Below are 18,849 nucleotides of genomic sequence, written 5' to 3'. Positions count from 1 at the left end.
GTTGGGAAGACCTTTTGAGAACTGTGTACACTGGGTAGATGAGGGACAACTAAAATGTTGTAAGACAAAAACATGTACTGCTGGTGTAAAAAAAAAAAAAAATTGGTGTGCACTTGGGCGACTTTCCTTCCTCTGAAGTTTGGTGTGAAAGGCAGACCCTGTGATACGGGTGTGTTTAAATGGGTTTGGTCCTATTTAGTCTTCATTACCAAAACATTTTTGGCTTGATTCCTGCAATGGTTATTTTGATTGGATGTGGGAGTGCGACACCAGGGGCAAAATGTTCGCATATTAGTGGAAACTTGTTCTTCTATAAACTGAAAGTGATTTCTGAAGTCTTCATCTAATCAGCTAGGAGCGTTTCATGGGCATGTGTATGTTTATGGTGAACACCAAGTATTGATAGGAATACTGCAGAATTCATCCCTGCTTTCAGACTGTTGTTCCTTGTTTTGTAGGAATTTTACAAAAGTGTCCAGCCAGTAGTGGTGGGCTAGAGTAGATGTACTTGCAGGCTTTCTGTGGTAAAATCAGCACTGGTATTATTGTAACTACTGTCTTTTCTCTCATTGTAGTACAAATAATTCAGTCTCCCCATCTGACAGCCTGAGAGCGAATGAAAAACACAGGAGCTCCTCTGACTATAGCATTGATACAAAGAAACGAAAAGTAGAGGAAAAAGACAGCCTAAGTCGATACGTAAGTTGTTGTTGTTGTTGTATCTTTCGGCTTTTCCCGGTTAGGGGTCGCCACAGCGGAACTCCGGTCCGCTAATGATTGGCAGTAGATTAAGTCGATATGCAAGTCATGTGACAAATAGTCTGTTTTGGAGTTATTGTTTTTCACAGGCAGTAGTCCAATATAATATTGATTTTGCAATTACAGCATTTCCATAGACTTGGCTAGTGCAGTCTAAAAATATGACTGTAGTACAAGCCAGTAGAATATTTCTACACTGTATCCAAAAGAATATTTAATTAATTTTATCTTTGTTTTATATAATGTGTACTACCACCTTTGCGTCATTCTGAGGGATTAATATTTATAATTTGCTGTCCCACAGTGACCTGATATGGAGTGCCATGTGATTTGCTTTTCAGTTTTTACTCTCGTCTCTCTCTGTTTTTTTCCATCCCTCATCACAGTGCTGCAAGTTGCTGGATTCTTCTTTGCAAACATTGTTAGTGTTTGTTCTTCAGTAACCATTGGTTAAGTTTAAGCTGCTAAAATGTTTCTCACAGTACCTTTAAAACTTCTAGATGACAAAAGAAAGTATTGTTATACTTCTCGACTGTAATTCAGAGCGACTTCCCTCTGTACCTCCCATGTGTTGCTGAGGTAGAAGTTGCCTGATTACCCTAGCTACCTTGGTCAGTCGCCTGTCATCTGTGACATAACAGTTCAGACTTCTTCACAAGCTTGTCCTGGGAATCTTTCATCAGCTTGTTAGTTGCTGTTCTTGACTAATAAAGCTGTTTTGCCATGCCGATTGAAACAGACTTGTTAACAAAGTAATTTGTGATTTTAGATGCACAAAAAGTAAGATGTTTGCTGTCTGTTACTGCCTTTGATGAGAAGTGTATGAAATACTAGTTAGTAAGTGTGTTGTCTGGGTCTACCTAAATGAAGCTGTAGTTTGTATTTGTCTTCTTTAAGTACTTTCGTATTCAACGTTTTAATATACTACACAGTGTGTTTGCATGGAGCTGATATTTGCCTATTTGTGTCTTAATAGGATAGTGATGGGGACAAGAGCGATGACCTAGTGGTGGATGTCTCTAATGAGGCAAGTGCATCGTTTTCTTTACTTGAAACTATGTTTGTAATGTCAAGTGCTTTTATTTCTTTAGTTTGAAATATTTGTTTAATAATAAGCCTGCTGAGTTAAGTATTCTGTGATGTAAGCATTCTGTGTATTGATCTTTGTTTTCCACACATGTAGCATTTAAATCCATACTTTCAAGTAGCTGATCTGCTGGCCACAAAAAAGTAAAAAAAAAAATATATATCCATTTTAAAGTGATATAAAGTTAACTCTCATCCTGTGTTATGGCTGTTATTTAACTAGCCATTCTTGCAGTCCTTATAATGCTCATCTTTGCACAGCTTCATCATGCAAAGCACAGTTGAAAGAGATAGTTTCTTAAACTAGTGGTGCAGTGTTTCCATTTACCATCTTTTTTTCCTCCTAATAAGTAACCCACCTATTTTGCTAGCATTTTTTAAATTAATTCAGCCAGACTCTTTGTGTAGAACATGAGGCGCTTAGTGCCATGACTGAAGAATGTGGCGCTTAGTGCCAGGACTGAAGAATGTAGTCATCAAAATGAACAATAGAATAGATTTATTTCATTTATTTATTTATTTGCCATTTGTTAACCGGGGAAGTCTGAGCTAAAAAAGAGCCCCTTTTCAGTGGTGGCCTGGGGAGAAAAGCTCTACATGAACAATTTAAAAACAAAATATAATATACAAAATTATAATATTCAAAAGGTAGCTTTGCAAAAAAGAAAATAAAAAAAAACGATGAGAAAAGGCAATATAATACAGTTTTAAGATAGAGATACAAATATGGAAATGTGAAAGGGACTAAAGGAGCAAGTAACTGAATGTAAGATTTTAAGTTAATAATTAGCTACGATAGGTTATAGGTATGTTAGAGAGTCAAAAGATTTACAGTAAATATTAGAATGACCTAACTGAGCTGGTAGAGAGAAGGGACCTAGAGGTAAGGGATGAGAGAGGATATATAGGTGAGGTCGGTGAGTAGCTGCAGCTCTGTGAAGGATGAAGGAGAGGCGGTGATAAGAATGTGTATGAAACAAAAGATCCACAAAGGAGGTAAGGAGACAGGCTGGTAAGAAGAAGGTGGAGGGAAGCTAAGGAGCAAATGGAGAGAGAGGGTGTGGGGGGAAGTTAAGGAGCAAATGGAGAGAGAGAGAGGGGTTTGGGAAATATAAGTGAAGAAAGAGAGAAAGGCAGTAGAAAGAAATACAATTATATACATAGTTAGTTACACTTGGGATTGGAATGAGAGAGTTTCAGAAGTAGATTAAGTATTATTTTGGTGTGGATTCAAAGATGAAAGAAAGGCACACTTGTCAGTTGTAATATAGAGTAGTAGTGAGAGGGAGTGTGGGTGAGAAGAAAAAGGGAGAGAGGGTGAGAAGAAAAAGGAAGAGAGAGAAGGTCAGAGGAAAGACAAAGGATGCATACACAGTTTCATCCAGGACTGGAACAAGAACAGATCCATGATTTACTTGGGTATTCTTTTAGTGAGCATATAAAGGACGAAAGTTTTGTGATCATTCTAATGTTAATAGTAGGGAGTTCCAAGCTTTAGCCACAGAGTAGGAGTAAATATTTTGTCCGAAGGAAGTGGGAGGTTTAAAGATGAGTTGTTTTCTCCAGATCTGAGATTTCTGTTTGGGATGTGTAGGTGAAAGTAAATGACTGATGGCTGGACAGTATAAAGGATTATAGATAATGTTGTGTGCGGTTAGGAGTGGGTGATGAGACAGAAGGTTGGGAAGCTGGGACCAGTGAATGGAATGTAGAGTTTTACAGTGATGTGATGAGTACTTAGCACTATTAAGTGCTATGCAAAATGTTGTTGTAGCAGCTTTCTAACTTGACTTTTGTGGACACTAGCAAGTTATTCAGAATTGGAGCTGCATAAAGCAGTGACGGTGGGAGGTATGATCTGGCTAGCACAATTTTAGATGGCATATTCAGACAGTGCTTATTCCTGTATAGTAAGCCTAGTTTCCAGTGTGCTTTCTTAATATTAATTTGAATGTGTAGATCAAACTTAAGTTTGTCATCAATAGTTGCACCTAGTAATTTGGTATGGGGAACTCATTCAATTTTTGTATTCTTTAATGAAAAAAATATAAATAGAGTATTGTCAGTGGTTAGCGATTTTAGGAGTGAAGAGTAGGAGCTTTTTGTTTGGGTTGAGTATAAGTTGTGCTTTTGTGATCCAGGTTTCAATAGAAGTGAAAGCTTTTTGGGTAATTTTCTGCAAGGTAGAAGAACATATTAAGGTGGAGTCATCTGCGTATTGAATAAAAGTACCTTGTCTGGAGGTTGTATGTAAGCTATTGATATAAATGTTAGAGTAAAGGTCCAAGTATAGATCTTGTTGGGATACCTGTTGAGGTAGGCAAGAGTGGTGAGGTGTAGCCCCTTGCCGTTTTACTGACTGCTGTATATTAGTGAGGTAACTGTGAAACCAGTTAATAGAGGGATTGATAGGCCAAGGTTGGAGAGTTGAGTGAAAAGTCCAGAGTGAGAGACCATGTCAAAAGCTTTAGAGAATTTTCAAAATAGAGCTGATGCTACTTTGCCAGAGTCTGTTGCTTTAACATTCTCAGTGAAGGATAGTAGGGCTGTGGAAGTACTGTGAGTTGGTCAGAAATCATGTTAGGTGTTGGAGAGCAGATTATAATGTAGGAGATCTTTCAGTAGTTGATGAATACATTTTTCATGAATTTCTGAGAGCGGTGACAGTATGGCTATAGGCCGGAAATTTGTGATTTCAGTGGAGTTGCCACCTTTGTGCAGTGGGATAATATTAAGATCTTTCCCATGGGTCTGGAACATGAGATTCTGCTATGGATCTGTTAAGAAGAATACTGACTGGATAGGCTATGGCATCAGCAGTGATTTTTAGGTATTCTGGGGGGAGATTATCAACAGATGTTCAATCGGTTTTAAGTTTGAATTGTAAACCGGTGTAGCAACAGGTTGCTAGGAAAAAGGGGAGGGGTTGGAAGAGGGAAGATGAGATGATGGATGGTATGACTGGTGGTCATGTATGTATGTATGGATGAGTCTGGGGGGATTCTTAGGGGAAGGAGGAAGCAGAGGAGTTAGGGGAATATACTTGTAAGTGTGGAGATGAGCAGAAGAACTTGTTGATGAGTTTAGTTATGCATTCAATGAAGTAGTTGTTAAAGTTGATTGTAGTTTATAGTGGGGTATTGTTTCCATAGGGGTTTTTTTTCTAGTTACTGGGTTGAGGAGGGAAGAGATGGATGCCCAGAATTTTTTAGGCTATGTTTGTTTTGAGAAGAAGTGTATCATAGTTTTTTGTCTCTTATGACGTGTTTTAACTTGGTTACAAAGTTGTCTAAACAGTTGCAAGTTATACTAATTTTTTCCATGAGCTCCATGTATTATCTATTTCTTTCATAAGGAGTTTGCAGGATTTGATTAGGGGCAGGATTGTTTTTAATTTGTATGCAGTGGGGCAAGATAATTTTTTTCAGCAGCTTCGGTAAGGGAAAGAAGTTGTAGGACGGACCAATTTATGGTGTTTAATGTTTGAGTAAAAATTTTCTGGGTAAATTTTGTAAGGTTCTGAGTGATTAATAGTTTATGATCCATGTTTACATGTATGGAGGCCCTACGAGTATAAGCTGCAAGATTCTCACTTTAAATCTGAGTGTAACAGATTAGAAGTAGTTTGAAGGGTTAGAGACTAGTATCCACTCCAGGATGGATTGTTGGACATTATTTTATTGCATCTTTTTGGGGAATGAGGTGAAGCCAAAGAATTTGATGCTGTTTGTAAGGTTAGTTGAGAGAGACTGCCAGTCTGTGTTATTACCTAGTATGATAGCTTGGGTTTCAGACTCTATCCAAAATTAAACTAAGATGGTAAAGAATTGGAATGTTTTGCCCTTGAGGGATGTATATAACATGTATGTAACAATAAAGCTTATGTTTTTAGATGTATTAATTTTAAGGAAGGAGATCAGAATTTCTGCATTTGAAAATATGCGAATGGTGTCTGAAAAGGGTATTACTATGTAGGTATTTACATAAAGTAGGGCAACTTTATCTCCTTTTTTATGTGTTTTATCAAACCTAAGTATGTTATAACCTGGAGGGGAGAATTTCTGTGTCTTTTACTATAAGGGGTTAGCCATGTTTCAGTGGCAGCCAGGAAATCTGATTTATACTGGTTAATCCAGATATGGAGGCTGGAGATTTTATTTCCTATACTCCTGAGATTGGTGGGTATTGGGTTGGTGCTTGAAACTAATAGTGTGTATGGGACTTGGGTTTTGGTGGATGTTTCCATACTGATTGTTAATAAAAAAAAATGATGAATTAAGTGTTTTGGGAGAAAGTATTTGATTGATTGCTTTGGGTTTAGGTTAGAGGACTAAGGAAGTGGGAAGTAAGCTAGTGGAGGTATTGGAGTAGCTGGGAGGAAGCAGGAAGTTAAGTGATGAGGTAATGGTAGTTGAGGTATGAAGAGTGTACAGTGCAGAAGTTTGACTAGTAGACAAATAAAGGAGGAGAAGAAGGAGGATTATAAAGAAGGTAGGATGATATGATTTGAATGTGGTCAGAGTGACTAGGATGAGTAGAAAGGAAATGTAGAAAGGATGATATTAAAGTAGAAAGGAAATGTAGAAAGGATGATATTAAAGTAGAAAAGTACGAGAATGTGAAGAGTATGTTAGTTGTGGGGGAGTGTGGGACTTAACGAGTGAGAGTGAAGAAGGTGATTGGATTGTGTTGAAAGGGGTGGTGTTTACAGAACTACAAGTGTAGCTATAGTTGTGGTGGTTGGGAATTGGGGGTAGGGTAGGGTAGGGGAGCTGGGTGAAGCCCGGGCTTAGTGTGGGCGGAACGGAGCAGGATGGCACTCTCTCAAGAGGGCTGTACTAAGAAAAACAGTGAACAAAAAACAAAACCAGAAGGTAGGAGTGCAGGAGTGCAGTTCCAAAGTAAACTATAGTTGTTTGTACTTTGAGCAAGTAATGTCGTCTGTCTTTTCTGATTGAATTTGTGCTCAAACTAAAATTGGGTTTTAATAATAACTGGGGAGAAGGTATTTAAAAGTAAATTAAATTAGGCATACCAGTCACATACAATTAGGAGATGGGGAAACAGTGTGTAGATGTGCTGAACTGTTATCAATATAGTAGAGAGAAATTTGAGGGAAAAGATCTTCAAGTTATGTGCATGCTAGGTCAGGACCTGTACAAAGTTAAATGTTACAATAATAAAGTACAGGTTCTTGGGGCACTTAATTGCAGGTTGTTATTTATTGTGAATAGGTTCCAGTAAAAAGCATACTTAGGGATACATGCAAGCCATTGTGCAGTCTTGTGGCATGTATTTTTCTCCAGTGGCTGTTGCGTTACTTCATCCAGACAAAAATGAGATGATGTGTCTTGGAGAGAGGTTGTTGAAGAACTAGATTGGCAGAGAATAGTGTGTAATGTCTAGGAAAAGAAAACAATTAGATCTCTAAAATGGTGTATTGTACTACTATGGGAATTGAACAGTGCTTCACTTATTGAATAAACAGCATCAAGGAAGCAAGCAGCAAACTGAATGATGCATAGACCTGTTAGCTGGATATTTTATATACTGGGAAACTAAACAACGCTTCACTTATGGTTTACATACATAAAGCTCATAGCATTAATTCCATTTTCTGTGAAAATTTTACAGCTAGTATTATTCATCCTTTTTCAGATGTGTATATCTTTTGCTTTCAGAATTCTAAGTTTAAAGTTTCTCTAGTGCTCTTAATTTGAAATTGTTTTTAAACTGATTGATATGTAGTGTAAAATAAGCATTTTTTTCTTTTGTAATGTTTGCTACCTTGTAACATTGCAGTATCTTAATATACGTGGAAACCAGCTCTGTCTCAGTCTACAAATCTATAGCCTAGTCCTGGTAATTGAGAGACCAGCCTGAATCTAGATAAAAATCTCATTTTGCAGAATTTGTAAAATTTACATGTCACTAAGCATGCACATTTAGGGTAAATTCTTTTATTGCTAAGAATTAAAATTTTCCTGTTTTGCTGCTTTTCTTTTTAAAAGTCAGTTTCTGCACAACCTGAGATGTCTAGAGTTAATTTTGAACACACATAAAAAAAGGGTATGCAGCCTTTGGTCATTTGCACCCCATCAGTAGTTCAGTTTACATGTGAAAAAATGCAAGCACTGTGGAAGACGTACTTGCTTAGGACCAAGTTTCATTTTTTTTTTTTCAATTCATTCTTTTAGGACCCAGCCACACCACGCGTTAGCCCAGCACACTCCCCACCTGAAAATGGTCTAGATAAATCAAGGGTGCTGAAAAAGGACGCTCCAAACAGTCCAGCCTCTGTGGCCTCTTCCAGCAGTACACCTTCTTCAAAGACCAAAGATCTCGGCCATGTATGTGCTTTTCTGTCATGTTAGAACTTGAATTCAACTAGAAATCTTTTGGGGCAGAGTATGTTTTCGTTTAATTTGGTAGTAATGATCAAACAGTGCAAAGGTGATTATGTTGTGTTGCTCTTTGAGCTTCTAGGAGGGTACAAAATGACAGTCGGCCATGATCTTTTGTTGTCTGCTGGATTGGTCACTCTACAGTTAATTCAAAAGCGTGACTTTGTATCTTGTTTGCAATGCATGCATTAAAGCTTCTGCTCTCTTCTCGGGGAATACTATGAGATTATAAATATTTACACCGTGTAGTTTGTACTTCTTATTTGTTGCCTCCATCCCTCCTTTTCTTGTCAGACATTCGTCAGTATTCAAATGTTGCTTTGTCTGTGTTGCTGTTTGTCTTGGCAGTAAAGTATTGCTGTAGTCTGTTGCAGATGGATAGTAAACCAAGTACTCTGAAGGTGAAGGTAGTGGCTTTTCATGTATTTGCATGGAGTGGTAACATCAAGCTGAATTGAATTTAAAGTATTGTTTAGAGGTATTACTGAGACATTAAAAAATAATGACATGCCATTGTTTTGTCGCAAGCAAGTACATACAGTTTGTAGTGAAAATTGAAAGTGTGATGAAAGACTGTCAGAACATTATAGATTCTGTAATGTAAGTAAAACTTAACCGTTAAAAGATCCTTGCATAAATCTTTAATATTTTGTATGTTGATTCATGCGCTTTGTCACTTTCCTCATTGTATGATTTTCCATATAATTGTATTGCTCAGGATGCTTGAATCATTTCACCACCATTAAGTAAACCATTTCATACTCTGCCAGTAGCATTCCATCTTAGCGCTGCTCCTCTTGCAGATCTTGTTGCCTGAGTGCGTGTTATGATTCCCCAGTTGATCAGGTGAATGTGATCGTCCGGAAGTTTTTTACAGTATCTGAGGTTATAGCTTAACATATTTGGTAGAACAAAGCAGAGTTGTTTCAGTATTGGGTAATGTCTTCCAATTAGTAAACTGGAAAATATAACCATATTTTGGATTTGATATAGCAAGTTTGTAGTTAAAATGTGTAATTGCAGAAAGTGCTTCAGCTTGGTATTGGTTATGCATACAGTGGGGGGGGGTCAACACCTGTAGTTGCTTTTAGAAGAGAAGCATTTGACATAGTATAGAGAGAATGGAAACTTTCAGTCATGGATTATCAGTCTTAAGAAGCCAGGTACCAAATCAGTAGTTATTGTTAGAGGATGTGTTGCATGCCTCCCCTGAATGTTGATGATCTATATTTAAATATTTGGTTTTCAGTAAGGAGGTGATAATTGCAAAGTGAAAGTGTCATGTTTTTTCTTTCTTACTTTTTTTTTGTTTGTTTCTTTTTTGTGCTGGTCATGTGGCACACTTCATTACCAGAAATGTTAGCCATCCCTTTCTGAAGTTGGCGTGCATGGTAATGTGAAATATTTGTGTTAAGACGTTTTTACACAAATGTTTGTATTTAGCATACGTGTACTTCAGAGGAGACGATTTTGAAGTTTGCTCCATATAGGTCGTTTATCTGCAGAAATATTCTTTGATTCAATTTACGGTGCTGTAGTAAACTCTGGTGAATTGATTTCTGGTTGACTTACTGCCTGACACCCATTACTGCATGCCCTTGAATCACCTTGATGCTCATTGCAGTGCATAACTGCACATTTTAGTTCCATTTGATGTTTTGTTTTAATTTTCCATTTACGTATATTGACACTTAAAGGATTCTGTACGGAAGTCATTTTGCATGTCCATGAGAAAACATGTAATGTTTCTTTCTCCAGTTTCAGTCACTGTGACACTAAATTCTGACACAATCCGCAACTAAATAGATCTGCCTTCAGCTATGAAAAATTTATTTTAAAATAGACTGGAATGTAATAGTAAACGGAAAGTGAAGCAGTGTCTGCCTGTAGTTAGGGTATAGTGGGATTGAGCCATGTATCAGGAAGCAGCTAGTTAGCATTATTGTCTAATAAATTTAGTATTGATACTTAAGCTATAGCATTGCAAAATGTTTTGTGAATTATTTCATATGGATGGTTTGTATTTGTATTCGGCTTAGAAAATAGGATCCCCTGAAGTTATTGTAACCCATTTGTAAGTCATTATCCCTTTGCAGAAGAAAGCAGCTTTGCCTTTCCAGTCTTTTCATTCTTGGCTTGAATATGTGGTATCCTCTTTTTGTCTGTGAATACTGCACATAGTATATAAGAAAGAAGGTGTGGTTAATTCAGAAACAGTAGGAAGTGCAGCTTGAGGTGGTGGTTACCTCCATTTATACTCGCAGGCCTTGTAGTTCAAATATTGCATTGTTTGTTTAGAATCTCCAGGTGAGAACAGTGTGTTAATAGTTTATTAAATTGTACACCTGAATAATCGAATATTATTTGTTTATAAAACATTATTGACTGTAATTACAAGACTGTGTTCTCTTTCTACCTAGAATGACAAGTCGTCAACTCCAGGATTGAAATCAAATACGCCAACCCCTAGAAATGATGCTCCTACTCCGGGGACAAGTACAACTCCAGGGCTCCGGCCTATTTTGAATAAAGCTGCAGGCATAGATTCACTGGGTATATGTCCTCTGTTAATATAGTGCAGCTGTGGACACTTGTTTGACTCTTACTGCGGATGAAAAAGGTAGTGGAAATGTTTACACATTGTTTTTCTCCCCATTTGACAGCACCAGCATTGAGGGCACCAATTTCTCTGGCTAGTTCTTATGGACCTCCATTTACAATGATGGGACACCATGAAATGAATGGTTCTCTGACCAGCCCCGGGGCCTACACAGGACTTCACAGCATGTCCCCGCAGATGACTGCTTATAGCCGAACTCCTATGGTGAGCTTTGGACCTGTACGTAGAATTGTTTTTTTGTTTTATATATCTCTTATTAGAGTAATAGTTTTAAGGTGCTGTATTTTTGGGTATTTGGAAAAATGTCTACTTCCAAGACTTTCTAAGTAATGTTATGTAAATTATTTGAAAACGATAATTACAAAACCCTTTCCTTAGTATGTCTGAAATGCTTTCTTCTCTCTGTAGAACAAAAATTAAGAACCTCATCCTCATTGCTTGTTCCCATATTTGCAAATGTAGAGAATGTGTGAAATGCATGTCTATAGGATGTAACCTTTATTTTTAGAAATTGTCACATTCACTGTTTCAATCTTTCATTCTGCCAAATGTCTCTGCTTATAAATGAGGTTATTGCAGCATGTTATATAAACGAGTGCCCTGATGTGGTTTGCACTCCTTAGGGTAACATTATTCCTTTTGCAGATTTTTATAAATAAGTTGATGTGTTGTTAAAATCATACAGCAGCACTTGACCATCTCTTCCAGTACACCATAGTCTAGGAATTCTCAAATCTGGGTGTCGCTGTACAGTATATACATTTTTTTTTATCTGTCCTTACCTAATGCTATCAAGCTGACGTCAGCAAGTTATTCATGTACTTCAATAAACAGTGTGTCACATTCATGTATGCTGTAGTTTGTTACCAATAGAAAAGACGAGGTTTGCTGTCCATATGTGAATTTGGCCACTTTTAATAGTTTCCTGGTCTGGTAGTCCACTTTGTGCACAGAATCCATTCTACTATTAAATGCAGGAGTGGCAGGCAGTATCTGTTGAGGGTGGCAACATGCTGTTTTTTTTTTTCTTGCCTTCTAAGTCCCATGGTGTTTTCAGCTGAGCTTTTCTGTATTGCATTTAGTCCTGCAAACAAGAGATAAAGAGATGCATGTTGGAATATTTTCTCCCTCATAGGAACCTTTGAGATTGAGAAAGACGTTCCTCCCTTCTTTTCTGACTCCTCTTCTGTCTTTCAGAGCTCAGATCATGGGATACCATAAACAGGATTTCTGAGAGACAGGAAGGCATAAGGACTGAAAATTCTCAGAAGGAAGCCCAAGTAGATGGCAGCTGATCTGACAAACTGTTATGTTCACCCTTCTTGACACCAAAACAAGTTGAGAATGTTTTTGAAGTCTTGCTTTACTGGGGCAGTGATTATTTCTGCTGACTTCCTTTCAACAGGATCCATTCAATACACCTGTGATACTAAGATGAGGGCTTTGATATGGGCTTTGGGCCGTACTTTTCTATAGTTGTCATAAGGCCTACTTGTCTTTGAGGCAGTGTCTCCTTCAGGAGAGCTGTAGTGCCTCCTGATTTCCAGGACCAGGTTTTCTTATCAGAACCAGTTCTAAAAGACATGCTAGCTTTGGCAGCTGTAGAGAAGGCTCTTCACATTGAGTAAGGGCAAGTCTTTAACGCCAGTCTGTTTTTATTCTTAGCCTGTTTGTTTTGGTGGTAAACAAATTTGAGATAGTCACCCTTTTACCAAATCAGCAGCATGTCAGTACTGCAACTTCAGTCTTTGGATGCTGTGGCTAGGCCAGTGGACTTGGTATGTTGCCTGCGCAGAATAATGCGACTGAGACAGAGGAACCTTGAGAAGAACAAAATCCTGTATGCCTGTTTCAGTAGGAGGGTCCATTTGATGATGCTCTGGAGGATGTGGTCAGTGATCTACAGACTAAGAAGCAGGCCTTCATCAGCCTCTCACCCCCAGTGAGGGCCTTAATGATTTCAGTCCTGTAGCATCTTCTTGTTGTAGTCTGATGTCTTGCTCCCTCCCGCTAAGTCACTCGAGGATGACTGTACTGCATTCCTCTCTGTACAGGACTGCCTAGGGAGGGGATTGCCTTGAGTTTATTTCAGTTTTAGAGAGTCATCACAGAAGGTTGTTGGGTTTTAGGTGTGGTCACTCTCAGATAAATGCTGTTGCTCACAGGTCTTCCCCATAGAAAAAGCTTTGCTGGCAGACCAGTAAATCTTATTATAATACTTGGCACAGGAGTAGACAGTATTGCTCAGAGTGGCCATAGAGGCTATCCTGTTTTCAGAACAAAGGTGGCGGATTTAATCACTCATGTCGCAGGTTTCAAAAGTCACAGCTGGTTTGCATTACATTCTAAGCTTTAAGTCCAAATACTGCAACTATTGTGTGTGGCTCTGGATAGCTACTTGGTAGGGGATTATGGCATTGATCCAGCAGGTTGCCTGGGTGGTATCATTGATGTCTTTCCATATCACTGTTGCAGTATTCTTTACAATAGGGATCCCCTGCCAAGAGCAGCCCAACATCCGGTCAGTATATTAAAGCCTTTTTGTTGTATGTCACACGTATGCTCCCTGTGCACAGCGTAGGACATAGAAGTGACATTTGGATGCATCACCCCCAGAACTTCTTTGCCACCAGCCGAAAATCCATCTTCAATTGTCTGTCTGAACGCCTGATGTTCTTCATGTTTCACTGTTGCAGTCAACACATTTGGGTTATCCCTGCCAGGGTAGCCCTCGGCCAGCCCAAATACCAGAGTCTTAGTATTTTTGCATCAGTTGCTGTCACTTGAAGACTGACATCAGGTCATCAGTAGTATAAAGTAAGGCAGCCGACACCATTACATCAGGCTTTCTTGCAGTGGAGCCCGAAGCAGAAGCAAGTTCGCATGAGTGCCAGTCGGCCGCTACCGGAGTTTCGTCTACCGAATTGACGTTGAAGTCTTCTAAAGCTAAGTACCCCGTTGGGGATCCTTTTTTCTTGCACTAACCGATGTCAGAAAAAGTTAATAATTGCCTCGCCTGTGGAAAACAAATACCACACCGAGACTTCCACTCTTACTGTGTCACTTGTTTAGACCCAGACCACGACGTCCTTCATTGTCACTTCTGTGCTTTGTTCAACTCCAGAACTGTCCGTCATCGGGCCCTTATTGTAGCCAGATATTTTTGCTTACAGTCATCGAATTCTGATATGGCTTTGGTAAGCCGTCCGACTGCAGATCTTCTGAAAAAACGTAAAGACAAAGAGACTGCACAGGTCCAAACCTACCGACGACGTTTCCGTTAAGCTAGTCGTCAGTTCTCCGGTACTCAATGAGGTGCTTTCACAGCTTCAGAAACAATACACCTCCAAAAAGCAATTGAAGGCGAATAGCCGAGGTACCAGGATGGAAAGAATAAAGATGGATGTCAGCTACTTCTGTGTCTTCCTTTGAATTTCGTGGTGCTTATGTTTCTGAAGAAGGTGCTTTCACAGCCCCTGATGCCCGCTTCTATTGATTTGCAGGCCGCTACCGAGACCCTTTCGGTGTCTGGTATGCCACAGAACTCTTCTTCGACTAAGGATCCTGCAGTCGTCTGGAGCTGCTGAGCAGGCACCGGCTTCCGAGGAAGTCCTTCGCACTACTGAATCTCGACACAAACCGACATCTTCTTTCGCGACTGCCATTCTTTCTAAATCTACCGAGTCTCTTAGGCCCAGGGTACGAACTACACCCAAGAAACCGATGACCAACTCCCAGGCGCCTGCTACCTTGTCTCAGTCTCAAATGCTTAAAATGGCGGAAGACCTTATCATGCTAATCAGGGGAGGCCCAGCTACCCCTTCCAAAAGGAAAAGAGATCTGTCCCCTGTAGTTTTGTCTGAACAAGAGTCCGATGAATCTGATTCATCTGAATATGAAGACATTCAACCCCTCTCCACTTACGAGGACTCTGATGCAGAGGATTCCATTCCTTCAGCCTCTCCCCTAGAGGATTTTTCCTTTGGGGAAACCCTGCATACCTTAAGGGAGAATTTCCAATGGGAGAGCCAGGACTACTCTCAGTCTAAAAAGAGACTCAGGGAATTGCACAACACAGACCCTTAGCCATCCTCACAGTCCTGGATGTTGTGGAGGATGTTTTCCTTGAATCCAGCTTGACTCCTGATGCACTTCCACCTGCTCCCAGAAAACCAGAGAGGTACTGTAGAGTCCCTGATTCCAACAAATATCTTTTTAAAAATCCTACAGCTGACCCTGAGGTCATGTCTCAAGGGCCAAAAGGGATTAAAGCAATCTCTGCTAAGAATCCCATCCCCTCAGACAGGGATTCATGAGCATTGGACAGATGGGGTAAAAAAAGTATACACCTCAGCTACTCTTGTTATCAGGTCACTAAATTGTCAGTTCCATATGCTGCAATTTCAGCAATATACCTTGGAACTCCTTAAACAAAAAAATGTCTGCCTTTCCTGTTGGGCAGAATCTAAAGACTTGCAAGATTTAATGCATTCTGCAAATCAAGTAACTTAACACACCTTGCAGTGTGGTTTTGACGCCCTAGAAGCTTCTTGCAGGGCAGCAGTCACTGGATCTGTCATTAGAAGGCATACATGACTTAAGGAACAGCCCCTGCCAGACCATGTCAAATCTGAGTTGTTGGATGCCCCCTTGCACAAAGATAGCACTAAGGCAGAAGAGGTCTTAAAGAAAGATGGAAGAAAAAGCAAAATCTATTCAAACAGTTAAGGATTTCTTGCAGGTCCAGCCCCCTAGGTTCAGTAGGCATTGTCCCTCTAAGCACTTGTCCTTTCCTGATCCCAGTAAACCGGCCCAACTGACGCCCCATGGAAGCAGACCCAGGGAATGCAGAGATCCAAGCAGTGGACTACCTCTACTTCAAAACCAGGGAGTTCTAAGCCACCCCCTTAGGGTAAGAATTCACAATGACTCATCTCTTCCACCCCCTCCCTCTGCCCACCTTCACTTATCCCTAGGAGGAAAACTCTCCTTTCACTCAAGCACCTGGACCACCATTACCAAGGACCACTGGGTTCTGAACATCATGTCTCGAGAATACAAATTTTCCTTCCACACCCTTCCAACCCCAAAAGGATTCCCAGATACCACCAAATCAGTGGGCAGAGGCTCAGAAGCAAATCCTTTTCCTGCTCGCTGAGGGCAATAGAGCACGTTCCTGCAGAACAGATAGGCCAAGCTTTCTACTCCAGACTGTTTCTGATGCCCAGAAAAGAGGGCACCTGATGCTCCATCCTTGATCTAAACACTTTCCTGGGGATCTCCCAAAATTCAAAATGCTCACCCTACAGCAGCTGCTACCCATGCTCTCCAAGGACGCACCCTAGCTCTAAAAGAAGCCTACCTCCACATTCCTATCGGGGAATCCTGCAGGAAATATCTCCACTTCAGGGCAGGATCTCAACACTTTCAGTTCTCTGCACTTCCCTTTGGCTTATCTACTGCTCCCAGAGTTTGTACAAAATGTCTGGCTGTGGCCATTGCCCTTTGCAGACAAAGAAATATTCAGATTTACCCATATTTAGACAACTGGCTTATTCAGGCAGACAGCCAGGAAAAGCTGCTCAAGCACCTGGCCTTTATAAAGACCCTACTAACCTCTCTAGGGTACACAGTCAACGAAAAGAAATCCAAACAGGTATCCACACAAAGGATAATATTCCTGGGACCAAGTCTGGACGCGGCATCCCAGATGGCATACCTTACTCCAGAGTAACAAATTTTCCTGACAGCCTATTTCTCTCAACTAGCCACCAGGTCCCAGCTAACTGCACAGAAGATCCTGCAAGCTCTGGGGTTCATGGCATCTTGCATACTACTCATTCCATATGCCAGACTGCATATGAGGAAACTTCAGTGGTACCTAAAGAACCTTTGGTGCCAACGCTCTCAGGACATGGAAACTCTTCTGCTGTAATTCCTTGCGTCAGAAAATATTTTCTTTTGTGGGCAGCAGCATGCTCCTACAACAAGGGAATGCCCTTCTCCCCACCTCCCGCTGCCCAGACCCTCACCACAGATGCATCAGATTATGCTTGGGGTGCCCACTTGGACAGCAGGTGCATGCAGGGCCAGTGGAGCCCACAGCAAATCTCTCTGCACATCAATAAAAAAAAAACACTCTGATGTGGTACATCAAGCAGGGAGGGACTCGCTCCTACCCTCTATACAGGCTGTCCATGACCCTTTGGCACACAGGCTCTGCCATGCAACTACACTTGTTAGCATAATTCCTACCAGGCTCTCTCCACTCTCTGGTAGACCAATTAAGCAGAAATCTTCTGGACCCACACGAGTGGCAACTCAACAGAAGTACCTTCACCCTAATAACTCAGAAATAGGGAACCCCGAAGGTCGACCTCTTTGCCTCCCACACCAGCCATCAGCTGAACAAATTCTGCACCAGAGAGCTTCACTGCATTGCTTGGAAAGTGGATGCCCTGTCCTTCCCCTGGGTCAATCTATCGGTCTGTGCCTTTCCTCCCCTCCCTCTCATCCTCATGGTACTGCTCAAACTAAGGGAGGAAAAAGCAAGGACCATTCTTATAGCTCCAGATTGGCCCCAGCAGCACTGGTACCCCTTGCTGCACATCCTCTCCCCGCTCCCCCTCCTGGCATCGTCCTCAGATCCCAAACCCCCTGACCCAGAGGGAAGGGGAATTCATGCATCCCCAATTGCAGACTCTCATTTTGGCAGCTTTGCTTATTCCTTAACCCCAAACCAATCTGCCAACCTCAGTAAACAGGTTCTGGATATTATCCATCAGGCCAGATGTCCTAGCACCAGAAAGTCTTATGCTGACAAATGGAAAAAGTTCTGCACCTGGATCCAGGCTAAGGGAGCCAATACAGCCGTCCCTCTCTCTCATTCTGGATTACTTAGCTGACTTACTACACAGTGGCCTCTCTTTCTTCTGTATAAAAATTCATGCCTCTGCTATTTCTGATCATTTTCTCACTGAGCAGCCCCTTTTCTCACACCCTTTGATCAAACAGTTCCTAAGAGGGGCTAGCAACTTGAGGCCACCCAGAAGGGGGCCAACACTAGCTTGGGATCTTAACTTTGTTTTGGAAAAGCTCACTCTGCCCCCTTTTGAACCATCTTCTTCTGCAGAGCTAACATTTCTCTCCTGGAAAACAGCATTCCTTCTGGCCATCACTTCAGCCAGAAGAGTCTCTGAGCTGCAAGCACTCATGGATGTGGAACCCCTCATCATCTTCCATGCAGACAGGGTATCCCTCAGAACTAACCCATCCTTTATGTCCAAAGTGGTTTCCAGTGAGGCTCTCAACCAATTCATTTGTCCACCTTTTTTCCCAATCCCCAGAACAAGTGGGAAAGGATTATTCACTCTCTAGATGTGCACAGACAGCTCAGATTATATCTTGACTAGGACTAAATCCTTCGGAAAGTCTAATCAATTGCTGGTAAGTTTTGCTACAGGAGTAGAAGGCAAAGCCATCTCCAAACAAACCATTTCAAAATGGATAGCACACTGCATCCATTTCTGCTATAAACAGCATGGAAAGCCTCCCAGCAAGGGGTCAGGACACACTCCACCACAGCAGCCTCCACCTCTGCAGCTTTCCTCAGAGGAGTCCCCACTAGGGACATCATGGAGGCTGCCACCTGGGCATCTGTTCACACCTTTATCAAACATTACCACCTGCCTCTCTTCTTCAAATCCAGGCAGATTTTGCCTCTGCAGTCTTGCAGGGCATCCTAGCCAGCCCCTAGTTGCACTGACTGCCTCCACCCTTTTCCTCAGCTTTGGGAATCAGCCCAGATGTGATGACTGCAACAGTGAAACACGAAGAACATAGTACAGTTGTGTACACTTACCATAAACGTAGATGTTCGAGTGTATTCACTGTTGCAGTCCTTGTTTCCAACTTGTTGTTCTCCTTAACTTACAAGGGACTTTTTGGTATTTATTTTCCACTGATGGGGTTCTTCCACCA

At 40.9% G+C, this 18,849-nt stretch overlaps 1 protein-coding gene across 14 annotated transcripts in view; it reads left to right on the top strand.

Moving 5' to 3' along the window:
• The window catches only part of TLE3 (TLE family member 3, transcriptional corepressor), a 230,508-nt gene that overhangs the window by 119,631 nt on the left and 92,028 nt on the right, over nt 1–18,849 (top strand). For 7 of the 14 annotated variants that reach the window (XM_044077687.1, XM_044077686.1, XM_044077684.1 and 4 more), the window contains 5 exons: nt 574–699; nt 1,736–1,786; nt 8,043–8,195; nt 10,670–10,802; nt 10,913–11,088. In XM_044077687.1, the coding sequence (XP_043933622.1) occupies nt 574–699; nt 1,736–1,786; nt 8,043–8,195; nt 10,670–10,802; nt 10,913–11,088 (639 nt within the window). The remainder of the gene's footprint in view (nt 1–573; nt 700–1,735; nt 1,787–8,042; nt 8,196–10,669; nt 10,803–10,912; nt 11,089–18,849) is intronic. The other 7 variants (XM_044077693.1, XM_044077692.1, XM_044077682.1 and 4 more) reach the window with 4 other exon arrangements.

This window comes from Protopterus annectens, chromosome 7.part0 (genome assembly GCF_019279795.1).
Source record: "Protopterus annectens isolate FY-2018-M chromosome 7.part0, PAN1.0, whole genome shotgun sequence".
NCBI classification, from domain to species: Eukaryota; Metazoa; Chordata; order Ceratodontiformes; family Protopteridae; genus Protopterus; species Protopterus annectens.
Note: the sequence above shows the minus strand (reverse complement) of the source record. Positions and strands in the feature narration are given on the sequence as shown.